The 17733-nt window shown below is 54.8% G+C and overlaps 1 protein-coding gene and 1 long non-coding RNA gene across 4 annotated transcripts in view; one reads left to right on the top strand and one right to left on the bottom strand.

The window, feature by feature from the left end:
• Positions 1-2910: 2910 nt before the first annotated feature.
• LOC128780451 (uncharacterized) lies at positions 2911-5183 on the bottom strand. The gene is made up of 3 exons (XR_008426368.1): positions 4916-5183; positions 4663-4806; positions 2911-4180 (listed from the first exon to the last, which is right to left on the bottom strand). It is a non-coding gene; the product is annotated as an uncharacterized lncRNA (long non-coding RNA).
• SLC6A9 (solute carrier family 6 member 9) overlaps positions 4443-17733 on the top strand; it is a 32977-nt gene continuing 19686 nt past the window's right edge. Inside the window, exons 1-2 of one of the 3 annotated variants that reach the window (XM_053920369.2) lie at positions 4443-4569; positions 11004-11122. In XM_053920369.2, the coding sequence (XP_053776344.1) occupies positions 11093-11122 (30 nt within the window). In that variant the 5' untranslated portion in view covers positions 4443-4569; positions 11004-11092. Of the gene's footprint in view, positions 4570-5379; positions 5579-11003; positions 11123-17733 lie in introns of those variants that run through there. The other 2 variants (XM_053920368.2, XM_053920371.2) reach the window with 2 other exon arrangements.

The raw sequence follows: 17733 nt of genomic DNA, 5'->3' as shown, positions 1-17733 counted from the left end.
CCTGTCTTGTAAGCTTGATGTGAGGATGACATAAAATAACCAGACAAGTGACAGCGTCTTGTCTGGCCAGATGTGCCCTGGGGATCCAGTTACAACTGCCACGTGTGGCTTTTGTCACCAAAGGATCCCAGGTCTCCACAGTGTCTTTGGGTGTTACTAGAAGAATCCAAGCCAGGAAGGCCAGGATTCTTGGAAAGGGTCCCTGAGGCAAGTGCGGACTGGGAAGGTATGGGAATGTGTATGAGGCTGTGCAGCTTCTGGAAACCCCAGTGAGGCCCAGGCCACCCACATGTGCTCTGGGCAAGGGGGCACCTCCTGGGGAGCATCCTGATCTCTCCTAGGAAGGAAGATGAGTGCTTCCTGTATACCAGCCCTCCTCTGTGCTGCTTCCACACATACTTAATCCTCACAACAATCCTATGATTGAGTCACTACTAACAGTATTCTAATTGCAGGATATAACAGAAACTCAGATCCCAGTTTACCTCGTATTAAGTGGAAGACCTAGGACATGAGGGTAGGCAGCCTGGCTTCAGAACCGTGTTCTTAACCCCTGCTCTACATTGCTCTCCTGGGGACCCTTCCCCTCCCTCATCCTGGGGCGCTGCCAGGATGCTGATCCCAGCTGTCTGCACTGGAGCTCAGCCAGCTCCAGCTGACCCTGTCCCCTCTTCCAGCCAGCTCCCTGCACCCTGGGCCAGCCCATGGTAAGAGGCTTATCAGGCATGTGGGGGGGACAGATAAGGCAGGGCCCTTGCACATGGCCTTATCCAGCCCTGCCATCCCCAGCTGCTGGGAGTTGTGTGGAGGTACCAACAGATGCAGCCCCACCCAGCCAGCCAGCCAGCCATGCACCACCCACGCCTAAGCCTGGTGTCAATGCGTGTGATGTCATAATTCCCTGTGATATCATAATTTGTAGTGACAGCATTGCTCTGTTGATCCTTCAAGTCTGAAGGGCTTACTTAGGTGAGATTTGGGGAAGCAGAGTCAGACAGGAACCCTACTCAGGCTCCAAGTCAGCAGGTCAGGTTGGGTGGACTGGGCAGAGGGGGGGTCACAGGATTCCCCGCAGGGTAGATGGCTATTTTGGGTGTTGGCTGCTCCACTTAGCTACCACTCTTCCTATCTTCCCAGTCCAAAGAGGCTTTGGGTCTGACAGGGACAGGGGCTGTGGGAGGAATCTCCAGGCCTGCTGCAGGTGACTATGGGGATCAGCCCCTTGCTCCCCACAGGAAGGCCTGAGCCTCAGAACCTGGGGGGCTGAGGGAAGAGGGACTTTACATCCCATCCCTTGGAAAAGCAGTGAGGCAGGGAGGGTTTATAAGGATGTCTGGACAGATGGACATAATCAGGCCCACTGTGACAGTCACACATATCAACTTGCTGACACAGTCTATGCTCACAGCCCCGCACCAACACCATCACATGCCAACAGCCATTCATTCTCACGGCTGTGCCCCTGGCCACACAGCAGCCACAGACAGGAACATGTTGACCTTCAGCGACACAGCAACAGTCCCGTTGCCGTAGGACCCAAATAGAAGAGCAGGAACCCCTTTTCTTTCATGACTGTCTTTCTAGAGATGAGCCCAACTTCAGCACACTCACAGGTGGGCACTCGCTACACAGCTCCTGCAACCCCAGGTAGGGCAGGAGGTGGAGGAAAAGCCGTCCCTCCTGCACCCCTCTGGACCTTTCCAGACCCAGAGAGGGAGCAATGAGGAAGCAGAGCTGCTTCCCGCACCACCACCGGCCCCAACTTTAGTGATGGCCACTCCCCAAATAACACCAGTCACTGGAGGGACTTGGGTCATGCCAGGGCACCACTTCCTCCCCTCCAGGTTCTTTTCCTGTGAATTGGGACAGTGGGTCTCTGCAAAGTGGGTGTTAGGAACTGTGAGTGGCCTAGATGTTGGGCACCCTCAGCATGAGGACCCCTGGGTGTTGGGCACTATGTATTGGGAACTCTGCGTTTTGGGTTTTTGACAGTGTGGTGAGCTCTGGCACCCTTAACATTGGGACTTCTGGACTTTGGGGTCTCTAAGGTATTTAGGTGTCTGGCCATTGAATGCTCTGGATGTCCGGGCTGTCCCCTCAGGCAGGGCCAAAGTCAGTGTTTCCACCTGTGTGCCTAATTCTAGCTGCAGCCACTGAGGTCCAGCCTGGAACCCTGCTGTGGGCCCCGTGTGCTGCCCCTGCGGGCAGGGCCAGGGAAAGCACAACAGGGTGTCCTGTTGGGAGTCACATGGAGCCCTGGGGATAGCTCTTGGATCTGGAACCAATCTAACTCGCTCCTTTGCATTGGGACAGGGGAGGGAAGGTGCCAGGCACTGACCACTGTGCTCCAAGTTCAAGGGAGGAAGAACCTGACAGCAGAGCCCAGACGGGCCACTGCCAATCACGTTTTCCAGCTCCTGGGGCTCCGAGGAGGTGGAGACCCCTGGTCAAACCAGGCTGCAATTCAGTGTCAACCCTCCCCTGACTTCTCAGCAGGGTCCCTCAGCAACCCTTCCCCGAGGTACCCAATGCTGCCAGCTCCTGCAGTGCCCCCCAGAAGTGGCCCACGTCTGGCCTCATCCCTACTTCCATCAGACGCACACCTGCACTGATTCTGAGTCCCAGCAGAGGTCTTGGCCCCCTGCAGGTGGATGACAAGAGAGGAAACCAGCCAGCACTGGGGAGCTGAGGTTGGGTGCAGTCCTCCAAGGAAACAGCACTGGAACTGCCGGCCCTGAGACTCTCGGCCCACAGTGGGCGGGGCCCAGCCAGCCGCTTGTTCTCCTGGTGCCCTGCCTCAGACCGCAGCAGGCCAGATATCCGTCCCTAGTAGTCCTCCTATCTGTCCTCAGGCTTGATCCCCCCTACTATACATACATGCCCTCCTCACCCTCTGAGCCAGCTGGCCCACAGCCAGCTCTGATCTGGGCTCAGCCCAGACCTGCCTCCCTTGGGGCCTCGTTCTAGTCAGGGAAAAAACAGCTGCTCCAGTCCCTGTTTTGTAGAGATGGCTTTTCAAACTAGAATCTTTTCTCACAAGCCTCTTGGGATTTAATTCACCGTGTGGTTTCCTGAAACCCTTTCTGGATCGCGATGGGCAAAATACAACATCCATAAATATACTTTGTGTTATGTCATCTGTTTGTCTAGCAAAACCCTCCTGGGCAATATCTCTAACTTCCCTAAACATCACAGGGATAATCTCTTTTCCCCACCCCACGGGCTAAAGTGCTAGGCTGCCGCCCTGACCTCAGATTAATTCCAAACTCTATCTTCCTCTTCCTGGTAAGGCCTCAGAAGGCTGGATCCTGAGCACCTGGCCTCCAGCCTGGCCTGAGGGACTACTGGGGGTCCTGATCTGAGTACCCCCCAGCCTACCCTGTATGGTGTCTTGAGCTATGAGGTGGGAAGCCCCACTTTCCCTGGGCCATGACAATTTTTAGAACCTTCACTGACACAGTGCCCTCTTCTCCCTGCCTCCCCTCCCACCCTCAGTCAAGGGGGAAGGAAGCCATCACCCCCCCCTCACATTTTCCCTTGTCCCCACTCCACTAAGTGGGAGCCTCTTCCAACAGCCTCTTTCCTGCCTTCCTGTGTGGTGGCCCTTTTTGACAAGCCTCAGGAGGGAGGGAGAGAACAGAAGCTGAATTTATGTCCTGGCAGGAGAGACAAGGAGGGCTTGCATCAAATCTGCCCGGTCCCCAGAGCTGGGCACATCCACACACCACACCACAGAACTGCCGCGGTGCACACACAGTCACTCTGCCCTAAGATCCACAGTCACAACAGACTGCTCAGGCAGAGGTGCGTGCACACACACACACACACACCTACGATTCGTTCATAGGAGATGATAAATCTCAAACGCGCTACGCGTACTAGGTTTGGGGACAAAGTGAAAATGGAAGTCTTGCTGATGAGACCAGCCTGTCTTCCCAGATCTGATCAAGGCTCCAACACGAATAGGCTGTCAATTCTAAATAGGAGGGCCCTGGGGACATCGGTGCTGTGCAGGGTGTACGGCCCGCAGGTGTCTGTGCCTGATACCAGCTATCTTCCTCAGTGCCTTGGACTGTAAATTAATAAAGTGGACTGATCCCTTGTCAACTGATCTTGTGCAAGTTTGGCTCGTGTGCCTCGGCGGCGGCTTCTTCTTCGTTACTGTTTTATTAATTTATTTCTAGAGAGAAGGAAGGAGAAAGAAAGGAAGAGAAACATTCATTGCGAGAGAAACAGGGATCTGTTACCTCTCACACACCCCCAGCTGTGGACATGGCCTGAAACCCAGGCATGTGCCCTGACAGGGAATTGAACCAGCAACGTTTGGGTGCCGCATCTTCTTGAAGGCTGGTTGTCCCCAGGGATAAAACGTGTTGTCCCCAGGGATAAAACAAAACGTGTTTCCTGGCCAGATAACAGTGAGGAACAGATTCAGGGTGCAGAGGGGAGCCTATCTCTCCAGGTGGTCCCTTCCCAAGCAGGTGCCCCACTCAGGAAGAGACAACAGTGGTGATTCTGACAGCCAGTATTTACTGGCCCTTCTCCCTGAAAGCTGGAGGCTCTCACAAGGTAAGCAAATGGGGGAGCCCCTTTCTGTCACTGCGGAGCATTACTGCCAGAGGCAGCCTGCAGCATTGTTTCACATAGAAGTATCTGCATTACCTGAGCTCGTCCTCTCCACTTCTCAGGGGAGGAAACTGAGGCTCACCAAAGCTCCTTTTGGCAAAGTGTCCTTTAGCTGGTATGAGAACCCTGGTCTGTCTCCCCAGGGAGGGAAGAGGGGGCCCAAGTTTGTGTCTGCAGCCCCTGTAACACAATAGTCAGAGTAGGGTTGACCAAGTCAGTGGTCAAAGGAGGATCCCTGGAGAAAAGATTACTCCCAAACCTCCAGTTCCAAGTAGGACCCAGGCCTTACCCAGCTGTGCCCACAGTCCCTAGCGGCGCTGCTCCAAAGGGAATGGAATTTGCTCTCACTTCTCTCTAGGGGGAACGCAGGCGCAGAAGGCTGGGGGCCTGGCAGGCTAACTCGAGCCCCAGCCCCCCGAAGTGCCCCAGGCCTTCTGGCTTCATTCCAGTCTAGCCCGAAGGAGACGACATCTGCTTTCTCCAAGGGCCCCAGCTGGAGGGCAGAGAGGCAGGGACGGAGAAGGGGGCTCCTTTGTGGGGCCCCCTCCCAGGGGTTGGAGGGGATCAATCATCTGAAAACTGGAGCGACTTGTAATTTTATTCCCTGGGAGGAGGAGCCTGAGAAGTCGGCCAGGAAGGGTGGGGATGAGGGGGACGGGAACGGGGGGAGGATGGAGGGTTGGGCAGCCTGGGGAGCTGTTCAGGGAGGGGAGGGACTTGGCTAGGTCTCCCAAGCCATCCCCACTCTCCAAACTTTTACCAAACTCTTGGTCCCCGCCTCCCCGAAACCAAAACACAACAGGCTTCGGAGGAGCCGAGAGCAGCGCCGCGGGGCGGGCGGACTCGGGGCGGCACTAAGCCTCGGGAAGCTGATGCAACTTTCCCTTTAAGAAAGCCACCTGGGCGCACCGCGGTGCGGACCCAGCACGCCTGGGCCAGGGGCTGCAGCATGGTAAGGGGGCTGGGGGAAGGGGGCGCTGCAGCCCGCACCTCTGTTGGTCTGGCTGTTTGATGGCTCCTCCGGATTGAGCCCCAGGACCAGTGTGCGTGTGTGTGTGTGTGTATGTGTGTGTGTGTGTGAGAGAGAGAAAGCAAGAGAGTGAGAGATCGCACATGCATGCAGGCATCTGTGGCTAAGAGTGTGGGTGCACGCACGGGAATGTCTGTCTCGTCGCTAAGGTCGGGGTAGGTGTGCGCGTCTGGGTGTCACCACTGTCACCAAGGAGCCGAAGCAGGCAGGAAAGGAGGGGGGCCGCTCCCGGAGTGGGGGCGCTGCGTGCGGACGCCCGCTTGATCGGGGATGGCGGGCGCAGGGTTGTGCGGGTAGCGCTGGAACCAGAGTGTGTCGCGGTTTGTCTCGGCGCCAGTAGGTCTGCGCGCCGGGGGTCTACCCGGGCCGGGAACAGACGGCCCGTGTTTGCGTCCAGCGTGCTAGCTCTGGCTCCATCTCTTCGCACTGCCGGCCACCCCGGCTGCCTATCTAGCCTCTCCAGCCCTCTTGTCTCCCTATCTGCCTGCCCAAACGCTAGCCCCGTGCGGGTTTCCGCGCGCTTGCCAATTCCAGAAAGCCATGCCAGAGAGTCCGGCGCCCTCTGGCTCTTTGTCCGCGACTCTCGGCCACGGCTTTGGAAAAAAGACTACGGCCGTGGAGTTCTTTGCGGGCTGCTACCCTGGGAAGAATCTGTGCTTTCCCCATTCCAACCTTCATTCTGGGTGCTTGTAGGGCGCGCCGGGGCGGCCACAGGTGAGGGCAGGGGGCCTAGCACCCAGAGGCGCCCACACCAACCAGCACCCCGCACCCCGAAGCCAAGGCCGGGAGGGAGAAGAGACGGGGCCCGGGCTGGGCCAGACGGGAGGGGGTTTTACCCCGAGGGCCAGGAGGGTGCCGGAGCCATCCCGGGGGCGGGGCGAGGGGGCGGGTACCTGGGCGCCACAGTACTTTTCCACCGCAGGGGGCGGGGGCGGGACCGCCGCCTCCTCACCAGCTGAGAGGCCCACACGTAGTAGCTGATGTAACGTCCCCCCCCACCTCTCACCCCGATTAAAGCAGACGCGCCACGCTTCGAGGAATAGGGGTGCTCCGCATATTTCCGCAGCCCCAAAAGCGACCGCACCCCAGCCTGCTGGCTGGGTGCCTCTGCTCAGTCGAAGGGCCGCTTCTTAAAGGAGCCGCTCCTCCTTTCGGGCCTGCTCTCCGCAGGCCACGCCTCCTGGTTGGACACTCTTAAAGGAGCCAAGTCCCCGGCTCTCTGACAGCTCCGACACAGAGCCTGAGTCTATTTCTTTGCTGAAACCAGCCTGATGCTGCTGTGGCTGTTAGATGGTAAAGGTTAGGGGTCAAGGACTGGAGGAGAGAAGGACCTGGGAGGTTAAAGACTCTCGAAGTGAGGGGCCAACAGAAGGTTGGAGCGTGTAGTGGGTGAGGGGACTGGTTCTAGAAAGGGAATAATAGGCGACACTGAGCATGCCCAAATATTTACAAGGACTGCAGAGAAAACGCCCCTTACTTGGCCTATACTGCGACTGCGGCGATACCAATCAGTGCCCAGCCCTAGGGACACGGAAGAATCACACCGCTGCCTGGGAGATCTCTCTGGCTGCTGGGGCACCAGATTTGGACACACGCAACTGTGCCTCAACACTGTGTGACGAGAGTGTTAAACAGATGTACACAGCGTGCTTTGGGGGTGCAGTGGAAAGATTGCAATGGGAGGCAGAAAAAAAAGGCTCCTTGAAGACAGAGGCATTGGGACATTTTGAAGATGGATAGGATATATACAGATGGAAATGGAGACATGGACACTCAAGGAAGAGGGAACCACATGAGCAAACGCATGGAGGAAGCAAGAACCCTCTGGGAATGATGAATAGTCCCACGTGGCCACAGGTGGCCCTGGGTAACCAATCTGGGCTCCAGGCAGACCAAGGTCTCCACCCTGCTCCCACAGCCCCTGCCCTCCCTCCTTCACAGTGAACGGATATTATGCTTCCTCCCTCTTTTTCTTAAACCATGAGGTCCTTGAAGACAGGGGAAGAGCCTGACCCCTTTCCATCCCCAGAGAGGACTCCAGGGCTTGGCCCAGATGGACCCTTAAAACTGACTGACCTGACAGTCCTGTTTGGGGGAGAGGAAAGACTGAGCAGTGAGACTAAAGGTGGACAGTTCCTGTGACCACCCTCTCACCACCCACCTTTGGGTGGCTCACAGGCAACTCAAACCCAGCTTGCCCAACTCAGCCCATCCTCTCCCCACTCGAAACCAGCAGCATTCCTGTCTCTCGGGCTGGCGCTGGCTTTCTCCTGTTGCACCAGCTGAAACCAAAAACCCTTCCTTATCCCTCACTCCCAAAGTCCAATTCATCACTAACTCCTACCAATGTTATCTTACATATTTTTCTCAAATCTGTACACCTTTCCCCACCTCACCATCACCTTCCTAACCAAGCCCCCTCATCTCTGGCCTGGCCTACTCCTAATTTATGTCCTCTCTTCCCTTTCTCCACACTGCGTCTGGGGTGATGTTTTCCAAATGCACATTCCACCAGTTGACCCTCCTCAATTACGACTCTGCTTTAAAGCTTCCATAGCTGCCCTCGCCTTCAGGATAAAGACCAAAACCCAAGCCCCAAAAGCCCTGACGCTGCTCCTAGGTCTACCTGCATATCTGGCCACTTTCTCCCTGGCTCTCTGAGCCTCAGCCTTATGGCCTTTCCTATGTTATTTCGTTTGCTTAAATCTTTCTCCCTCTTCCTCCTTCATTATTGCCGCTTTGCCTAATTAATTCCCTCTGACTCTCAAATATCATTTCCTCAGGGAAGCCCTCTGTGACCCTCAAACAGGAGGTCAGTCCCCCCACCCCTTAAGGCTCTTTCTCCTTCATACCCTTTATCTCAATCTTTAATTATGTATATTTGAGACACCAGTTTCACTCATTCCCCCTGTCCGGTAAGCTGCAGGAATGCAGAGACCTGAGTTCTTGGTGCTAGCACAGGTCTAGCCCAGAGGAAGCCTGAAATAAATATTTGTGGAATAAATGAATTGAATTGTGGCCAACCTCAAATGCCTGATAAACAGTTCAGGCTATATCCTGGTGGCTGTGGAGAACTATTGGAGGAAATCAGAGCTTTGGGGCTTTGAGAAGATTAATGGATTGGAGGGGAGGAAAGTGTGGGGGACTTGTAGTCAAGTGAAAAACGAAGCAGAAACTTCAGAATTTACAAAGGATTGTTAGCCCCATCTTCCAGACTGACAGCACTGAGCCTCAGAGGGGTTAAATACCTTGCTTGAAGTCACGTAACCTAGTGAATGGCAGAGCCAGAATTCCAGCCCAGGGCTACCGGGTGCCGGAGCCCGAGCTCTGCAACACATGCTGCACTTCTTGTCAGTGGTGGCCCCTCTGTGGGGCAGGGGCCGGCTAGGTGCCTGCGTGCCATGCATCTCTGACATCTAGAAGAGGGCCTGGCATGCCACAACACTCAGTTGGTTCTTTTTGCATGGATGGATGGGCCATTTAACATGGCAGAGGCTGGAGTGGCAGCAAATCTATACACTTAACTCATTCTAGAGCAGCGACCAAGCCACCTTTTCCGCTCGAATCTGTAAGCACCCTGAGGGCATGGGCTGTGTTTGCGGTCAGTGCTCTGGGACATCCTGAGTGAGAACACTCCTAAATTCCAGGGCACAGTGTCCTCAATCTACTCACCCGTCCAGAAGGCATAATTCCCAGTCCATGAGGTGGTTCTTCATGCCACCTGCTGTTATTATTGTCATAACTGTCATTATTATTTGTTAGCTGAAGAGGGATGGCTTTGAGGAAGTCAAATCTAGAGCTTACAGCTTGGAGGGAAGGGTGTAGTGAGTGAGGAGGGCAAGGGTATGATTTTAAGGGAGCATGGCACCCCTCTCCTGACTGCCCCCAGAAAACCAAAGCCATGAGCAGGGACCTCTTTAGAGGGACACATTGAGAGGCAGAGAGGCCAGTATGGCTGACTGACAAAAGGAAAATGGTTATAAGTCACACCCCCACCTGCTGCAGGGAGGCCTGGTGGGCAGGGCCAAGGTTGATTTGCATAGGCAAAGAGCTTTTTCCTGGTCTCTTTAGCCTTCCAAAGACTTCCTGGGCCTGTGGGTGAGAGATGGCCGCTGCCAGATGGCTGTGGGTGGGGCAGAGTGGCACAGAACAGCCTTTGGAGTGGAGTCTGCTATGAGGGAGAGCGGGGAAGTCCCCAGAGGTTGAGCCCAGTCCTTCCTAGGACCCGGCCGTATGGAGGCTCAATGTCCTTGTCCATCTGACCCAGGTTTTTCCTCCTATGAGAGAATTCTTTGAGTCTCCCTGAAGCTTGGTTCCTCTCTTGTGGCCTGTCAGAAACTACCCTCTACCATCTGCATCTGACATTACACCTGTCTACACCTGCCTGGCCTTGCCTGCAGCCCCTCCAGCTACCAGCCCCAAATTGCCTGTATGTGCATCATATAAGATCTCAGCCGACCCTCATTCCAGTCCCTCAGCCTTACCCACTTCCCTTCAATGCAGCCCACACTGCCAGAAAGCTGAGCACTGTGCTAGGTGCTGGGCACAAGGAGGTAAATAAAACACAGATTCAAGCCCTCAGGGGACTCAGGGACTCATGCTTGACAGACTTAAAACCAAATTAGTCTAATATGAGTTGGCAAGGACACTAGTAGACATCTGTACAAAACAAAAAGGAGGAAGCAATTTGTTCATTCCAGTGAGGGAGAGGCTATAGACAAGAGGGGACATTTATGTATGGTCTTAAAAGACTTGTAGAATTTCAGCTGGTGTTGGGAAGGTGTTGCAGGCAGGAGACAGCATGTGGTGTGTCTGGCATGTCCAGAGCTTATGTCCCCATTAGTGACATAACAACAAGCCCGGTTGCCCTGGAACCTGTGCTGAGTGGCACTGGGATGAGGAAGGACCATCCCGGCTGCCTGGGTGGGGTGGGTGAGTGGATCCAAGCCAACTCCTCTTCAGGGGAAAGGTTGAAGCCATTCACACAGACGATGAAACAATTGGACCCTGTCCAGTTTTATATTCTTTTTAAAAAATCTTTTATAGAATTGGGCATCCGGAGAGTGAAAAATAGACCTTTGCCCCCTGGGACACGAAGGCTGGAGACTAAGGACTGTAGGGGGAGGGTCAGCAGAATAGCTAAGGAGGAGCTGATCCGGGGTCACAGAGAAAGGAGCAAGATGACAAGTGACCTGGCAGAGGGGTGCCAAGGTGGGAGGGAAGTGAGGCCTGCCAGCTGGTGTCCTGGGCTCTGCACTACCTGTTCCAGAGAACCCTGAGGGCCACACATGCCTTACCTCTGCCTGCCCGGGCTAGATCCTCACCCTACTCTCCGCTCTCTCCGCAGCTCTTGAGGTCTCTTGTGGCCTGAAAGGTGCTGGAAGCAGAGCTTGTGATTGTGGCCTGGGACTCCAGAGCCCCCAGCCCACTGCCACCATGGTGGGAAAAGGTGCCAAAGGGATGCTGGTGAGTACAGGGACCAGACTTCGGGGGCGGGGAAGGGGGCATGAGCCCTGCCCCCTCTGGGCCTTCGGCCAGCTGCTTGCCCTATGACAGGAGAGCCAAGGAGGTTCCGTGGGTCCCTGAGTCTGGCCTTGCCCGGACTCCTGAGTGTGAGGGTTGTCCCAGGCTCAGGCAGGCAGGCCCTCACCTGGCTGGTTAGATGGGGCTACAGCTCTGGGCCCATGGCAGGGCAGATTCCGCCACAGAGCCCGTTGGAGGCAGGAGGCCCACTTCTCCTCCAGTCACAAGAGACACCCTGGAGAGAAGGCTGCAGCTCATCCTGCTGGGACGACAGCAAAACCCCTGTGGCTGTCCTGGGGCTGAGACGCCCCACCCTGTTTCCCACCCCCCAGAGCTCTGCCTGCCACAGGGAGTGCTTGGTAGGCGCTCATTAAGGGGTCCTCTGACCCTGGCTGTTTTCTCTGTACTTCCTGTCTGAAGAGTAACAAAGCACATTTTGTTCAAATCCTCTCCTGAGGCCTCTCAAGAAAACCTGCCGCTCCTCCTTCCCCAAGCCATGGCCCTTCCTTTGCCCAATGCCTCAGAGCACAGGAAAGGTGGTGGGTGCCTTGAAAAGCAGGGGCAGGAGCAGGGCCTGGTAAGGGCTTCTACTCCCACTGGTGGACCAAGTAGGGTGGCACAGGCAGCAGGAACCGGGGAACAGGTGCCAGATCCTACCCCAAGGGCAGTGCTTGTCTATTCTCTCTTGGGATCTTGCCTCAGGGACGAGCTAGACTGGGGCATCGTCGGGGGAGGAAGCTAGTGACTGGGCACAGCCCTCCCTTGGTGCCTTCCTTTCCCACATCCATTCCTCCGGCTCCCTTTCTCATCATGTAAGGGTCAAGTGGCCCAGGGTCTCTGCAGAGCCCTCCCAAAACAAAGATTTCTGGGACTCAAACAACTTGGTCCAAAGAAACGGTTTGCAGGAGGTTAGCCAGGTGGTGTCGTTGCAAGAAACGTCCACACCTGTAGGGACTTTTTCTGAGTTTATTTGAGCCAAATTGATGACAATTTCCGGGAAGCAAAATCTCAGTGGGTGGAGAGCTGCTCTGTGGAGAATGGCAGTTTTGCAGCTTATTTTATACATTACAGTCAATGGAAGAGACATAAGCGGGAGGCGACATGAAATTCGCTGGTGGTGGATGAGGGAGGCTGGAGGAAAGCAAAGCAGGGACATCTCTGAGACTGCACAGAGTGAGATGGAGTTGGTGGGCACAGGATCGTTCACATTTACAGCACAGAGAAGCGCATGCGGGGAGTGAGATCACAGCGAGCGTGTCCTGCGGTCTTGTGCTGTGGTGTGATGGTTGTGCCCAGAGTGGTCTGGGAAAAGAGATGAACATTTCAAAGGTATGTTAGCTTAGATGCAAAATGACAATAGACAGGCTCACTTAAGGTCAAGATTGACCTTTGTCAAGGAAGCTACACACCTAGGAAGTGACTACCCACTGAGACCCACTTTCAGTTAGGAATTTTTATGTTCAGACCACCCCACGTGGTTACTTTCGATCTTGGTGTTTTTCGAGCTGTCAGGTAAGACAGATAGTAAACCCAGGCCGGGAGGAGGAAGGAGACCTGTCCTACCCACTAACACAGCAGTCCTGAGCCCGGCCCAGCAAGATTGCCAGGTGCTCCGAACATCGCAAGAAACGTCATGTTGACACCTTGAAATTCCATAAATCGTGTTCACTATCTGTGATAGAAAGCCTTGGAAACTGTATTCATTCCAAGGTCTAGAAGGGGGAGGAGGAAGGGGTCCACAGTGCCCAACAAAAAAGACCATAAAACAACTTTGGTTAATTGCCTATCTCTGGTCACTGTCTCCTTTTTGAAAGAGTCGCTTAGAGAAAGAGCCCATGAATAATTTTAGGTAACTGCCTCAACTTTAATTAACTGCCTTTTGTCATGGATCTGTTTTATGACAAGATGAGCAAGTGGGGTGTGGAGCAAGATAAGGATTTGGGCTAACAGACCCCCCACATACCTATGTTTGGGTAGTCCTGTCCCCCAGAGGAAGCTGGACAACGTTTACCCATCAATCGATATGTAACTTCTTCACCCCCTTCCTGCCAAATTATACAAGTCCTCAAGACAAAGGACCTGATGCTCTTGCCTTTTACCCCCACTTCAGCAAGACCCATTCCCTTGCATGAGAAGGTATCACCAATAAACCCCATTTACATACTCATAGACTTTCTGATCTGTAATTCTTTACCGCATCAGCAAGAAGAATGGAGTTCTTCCCGGTGACAGAGCCCTCCATGTAGGCCTCTCCTGAGCTTGGCAGGTTTCGTGTGTGGTCCCTTTTTTGTCCCCAGGCTCAGGGCCCTCCTCTGTGCCCCTCAGGCCTGCTCAGGTCTGGCCCCTTCCTGGTTGGAAAAAGTCTGAATGAACCAAGTTTCTGAAAGTATTTCTGAGCCATCCTGAACTCTGGGTGCTCAGAATAAGGCAGAGGTCTCACGACCTGAACACTTACTAGGAGTGGATGTGGTGATGGAACCCAGAAAGGCCTCTGCTTTCCCAGAGAAGTCTTGGAATCGCCATGGGCTTGTCTAGGAAGTGGGGTGTGGCTCTGCCCTTTCCTACTTAAAGATTCTGAACCCCATGAAACCTGAGAAACCCTCTGCATGCTCCCTGGCTGCCCTTCCTTCCCGGGTGTGACCCCGAAAGGACTGAGGCAATCAGGCAGGAGAGACAGGGGACCCACACGGGCTGTAGGGAGCATGAATCAGAATCTCCCAGAGTCCCTGCCAGAGCCGAGCGTCCCGGAGCTGCAGGCTAGCCTGTCTGTGGAAGAGAATGCTGTTTTGGGACTCTGTTCCCAGCACCATGATGTGCCTAAAGATAGCTGGGGCTTGGTTTCCTCGTGCCCTCTGCCCTTTGGCTTCTGCCCGCTGCTGCTTCATTTTAGGCTCATAGCATCTGTCCCCTGGGCATCCCCATGGTTGCTGAGAATCTATTCCTGCCTCTTTTTCAGTTTTGCTGATGACCTTGGGCTACACTATTCTGCTATTTTCGGGCCCCACTTTGGAACCGAAGCCTCCTCCATTCAGTGCTTGTCTCTAGGATACAGCCTTTGAGGAGCGCCATCTGTCCTAGCTAACCTAGGTAGCTGAACATAGCACTTTATTAGGTGCTATGTTCCCCTAAGGACACATGGCTCAGGATGCCCCTTCTCTGGATGCCGTGATGGGGCAGCACACAGGGTGCTGAGGGCCATGCATGTAAACCAGGGGCACATGGACCATCCCAGGTTGGTGGCTTCTGTTGCCAGTTGTGCCCTAGCATGCAGGGAGTGGGCCTCACTGCGAGGAAGTGTCTTCACTTCCTTCCCCCTTTGCTCTAGGTTTGGGTGTGAGGACATGGGACCCTTGGGTCTCTTCAGCATCCACAGGCATCCTGTGTTATCCTCGTAGCTTCTGCCTGGTTCTTCATGTGGCAGGTGCCCCATGGAGGAGCAGGCCACTTCCCCACACGTGCCCAGGCCCACATGCCTGCTGCACGTGTCCCTCCCCCCACTTCCAGCCCAGATGGTTTCTGCCAGGCCAGCTCAGCTGCCTCCCTCACGCCTCAGCAGCTCCTAGGACAGGGCCGTACAAAACCCCAGCTGGCCAGGGTGCCTCCAAGCCTGGGAGCAGCTGGGATGCTTGGGGGCATTGGAGTGAGGTGGGGCGGTCCTTCCATGAACACCTCATACCTCTGTACACGTGTGGGGGTGCTGCCTGGGGCTTAGAGGACAGGGAGCTGGAGGGGAGGAGGCCAGGACAGAAGAGCCCCAAAGGGTCAGCTTTAACCCTGTGGCCTCACACCAAGTTCATAAGCTAGTTGACTCAGTCCCCACCCCCACCCCATGTCCGTTCTTTGCTCATATGGTGTCTTGGGCCTTGGTGGCTTCGTTGTTCCCTCCCCAGAACTCATTGGTTGCTTCTCACTGGGAAGATTTGTGATGAATAAGATCAGAGTCACCTGGCTAGGGCTCTGGGTGCCAGAACATCTAAATTATCCCAGCAGGCTTTGCAAGCACCGCAGGTTACCTGGGGCTGCCCGACCCAACCTGTACTGTTCTGCCTCGGCATGATGGTTTGGATACCTCTTGTCTGCAGCATCCGTCCCAGGGCCTGGCACACAACAGGTTCTCACTCAGCCCAAGTCCTGGCATGTGTCAAGTCCTCAAGTAGCATAGGCTTGGCACACATTGCCACTCCCTTGGGAAAAGGCCTGTCGCCTTCTGGGCACGCACCTAGCATGAGTCCCAGCATGTGGCAAGCACTCAACTAGTACTGATTTGGTACCCATTGGCCACTCCCTTTGTATACAGCCTGTCACACAGTGGGCACTCATCTAGCACAGTACCAGGCATACAGCGGGTACTCACCCTGCTCAGGGCTGGGCATACTTGGGTCCTCACCTCACAGAATTTGGCACACATGGGCACTTACCTAGTGTAGGACCTAGCATGCCACAGGGGCTGCCTGGCATGGGGCTGACACACAGTGAATACTCTCTCAACACAGATCCTGGCACACAGTGGGAAGTTTCCCAGCATTGGACTTGGCACACAGTGGGCACTCTCAACACAGATCCTGGCACACAGTGAGTGCTTTCCTAGCACAGACCTGGCACACTGTGTATTTTTCCAGCGTTGGACTTGGCTCATGGTGGGCACTTGGCTAACACAGGTCATGGCACATAGTGGGTGCTTTCTTTATATAACGCCTAGCACCAAGGACGTGCTCTCCTAGCCAGGACAGCGTAGATGATCAACTAGATGACCCTAGATGTGCACCTGCCACCTCCCCAGTGACATGGACAATATCTAGATCCAAAGGATAAGGCCCAACCTTCCTCTCTGGACCTAGGACCCTGCCATCCCTTCCCCTTGGTCTCCTTCCCCTCTCCACCCTCCCTGGAAACCACCTGCTCAGTGCTGTGCCCACACCTCCCCTCATGCAGCTTCCCTGCAGCCCTCCTCCCATCCCCAGCATGTCACAGTCGCAGCTCAGCAGGACCTTCCCTCAGAGTCACAGGGCACAACAAAGCCCCTAGACTCCTTGCCCCTCTGGATGCATGCCCACTCTTATTAAGAAAAGTCAGAGGTGGGGGCTGGGGGGCCGGCCTCCCTAAGTGGGGCTGGAGCAGCTGGATCCCACTAATGAGGCCTCATTACGGCCAGGGCCCAGCTGGGCTGCTGCCGCCTCCTGTCCCATGGCCAGAGCCAGAGAAAGCCATCCAGCCAGGGCTGCCTGTTCTGGGCACCTGGCCCGGGCCAGGGCAGCCAGAGCCCACAGCCCACCCTGGGTGGAAGTGAGCATTTGGGCATCATGGGTGACTGGGCCTTCCTGGAGCCAGTGGGCCAGCCAGGGCTTTGGCCCTCAGTCTGGGTCTACAGGAAGTCAGCGGGGCATGTCTGGAGACCTGGCTGTGTGAGGCCAGCCCAGTGAGTGGCTGAGTCAGTGGGGTCCGGGGCCATTCTTCGAGTACTCACTTGGGCCTAGGCCAGTGTCCATCTTCTCCCCCAAACGGGGGGTAAAAGTGTACCTGCCTCAGGGGGCTGTTGGGAGGACTAAATGGGTAGATACAGAGGGTCCGGCACAAATAATACCCCTGTCTTGTTACAAAATCTTTTGTTACAAAAGTATAAGCATGTCATTCTGTAACACAACACTATGACACTCAAGCACACCACAGCACATTTTAGGTGAAATGTTCAAATTAAAACTATAAATTATTACACCCACATTGTTACCCTTCCAACCGCACCCAAGCAGGCCTCGCTTCTGCTGGGCCCTGTGCGTGTAAAATGTTTAGGATGGTGCCTGGCTCGTGTGAAGCACTTAATATGTGTTGTCTGCTGCTATTATTACTAACGCTCACTAGATTCCACAGTGAGCGGACATTTTCCCCAAGTTATTTATTTGTTTGTTTGTTTGTTTATAATTTTTTGATTTGAGAGAGAGAGAGGAAGGGAGAGAGAAACATGGATTTGTTGTTCCACTTATCTATGCATTGGATGCTTCTCATACCTACCTGCCCTGACTGGGGATTAACTACAACCTCGTGTGCTGGGACTGGTCGGGACTGGGGCGGGTTAGGAACCGCGCTGCACAGCGGGAGGTGAGCGGCGGGCAGAACTTCACTCACATTACTGCCTGAGCCCCACCTCCTGCCCCTGCCCCATCCATGGAAAACCGTCCTTGCTGCCCAAAAGGTTGGGGACTGCTGCTGAGCTACCCGGCCAGGGCTTTATTATCCCCATTTCAGAGATGAAGAAACTGAAACCAGAGACTTTAGGTGACTTTCCCAAGATTATATATGGTGAGAAGCTGGCAAAGCCGGGATTTGAACCCAGGACTATCTGACTGCAGAGGTTTGCCCTTTTTACTTCAATGTCGTCCTGCCATGTGCCCTTCGGAGCCTCCACCCTAACCAAACTCGCAGGAAAGCTGTTCTTTACATCGGAATTCAGACATGCTTGCACCTGATGGATGTTTCTTAAGATCCTACCGTGGGTTAGGCCCTTGGCCAGCCCATCAATTTCCAGGAAGAGCCATGCCTTCCCATGACCAGGGCATTCA

The sequence above is a fragment of the Desmodus rotundus genome, chromosome 3 (assembly GCF_022682495.2).
Source record: "Desmodus rotundus isolate HL8 chromosome 3, HLdesRot8A.1, whole genome shotgun sequence".
In the NCBI taxonomy this organism is placed as follows: Eukaryota; Metazoa; Chordata; class Mammalia; order Chiroptera; family Phyllostomidae; genus Desmodus; species Desmodus rotundus.
The sequence above is the reverse complement of the archived record's forward strand: the minus strand, read 5'-3'. Positions and strand labels throughout refer to the sequence as shown.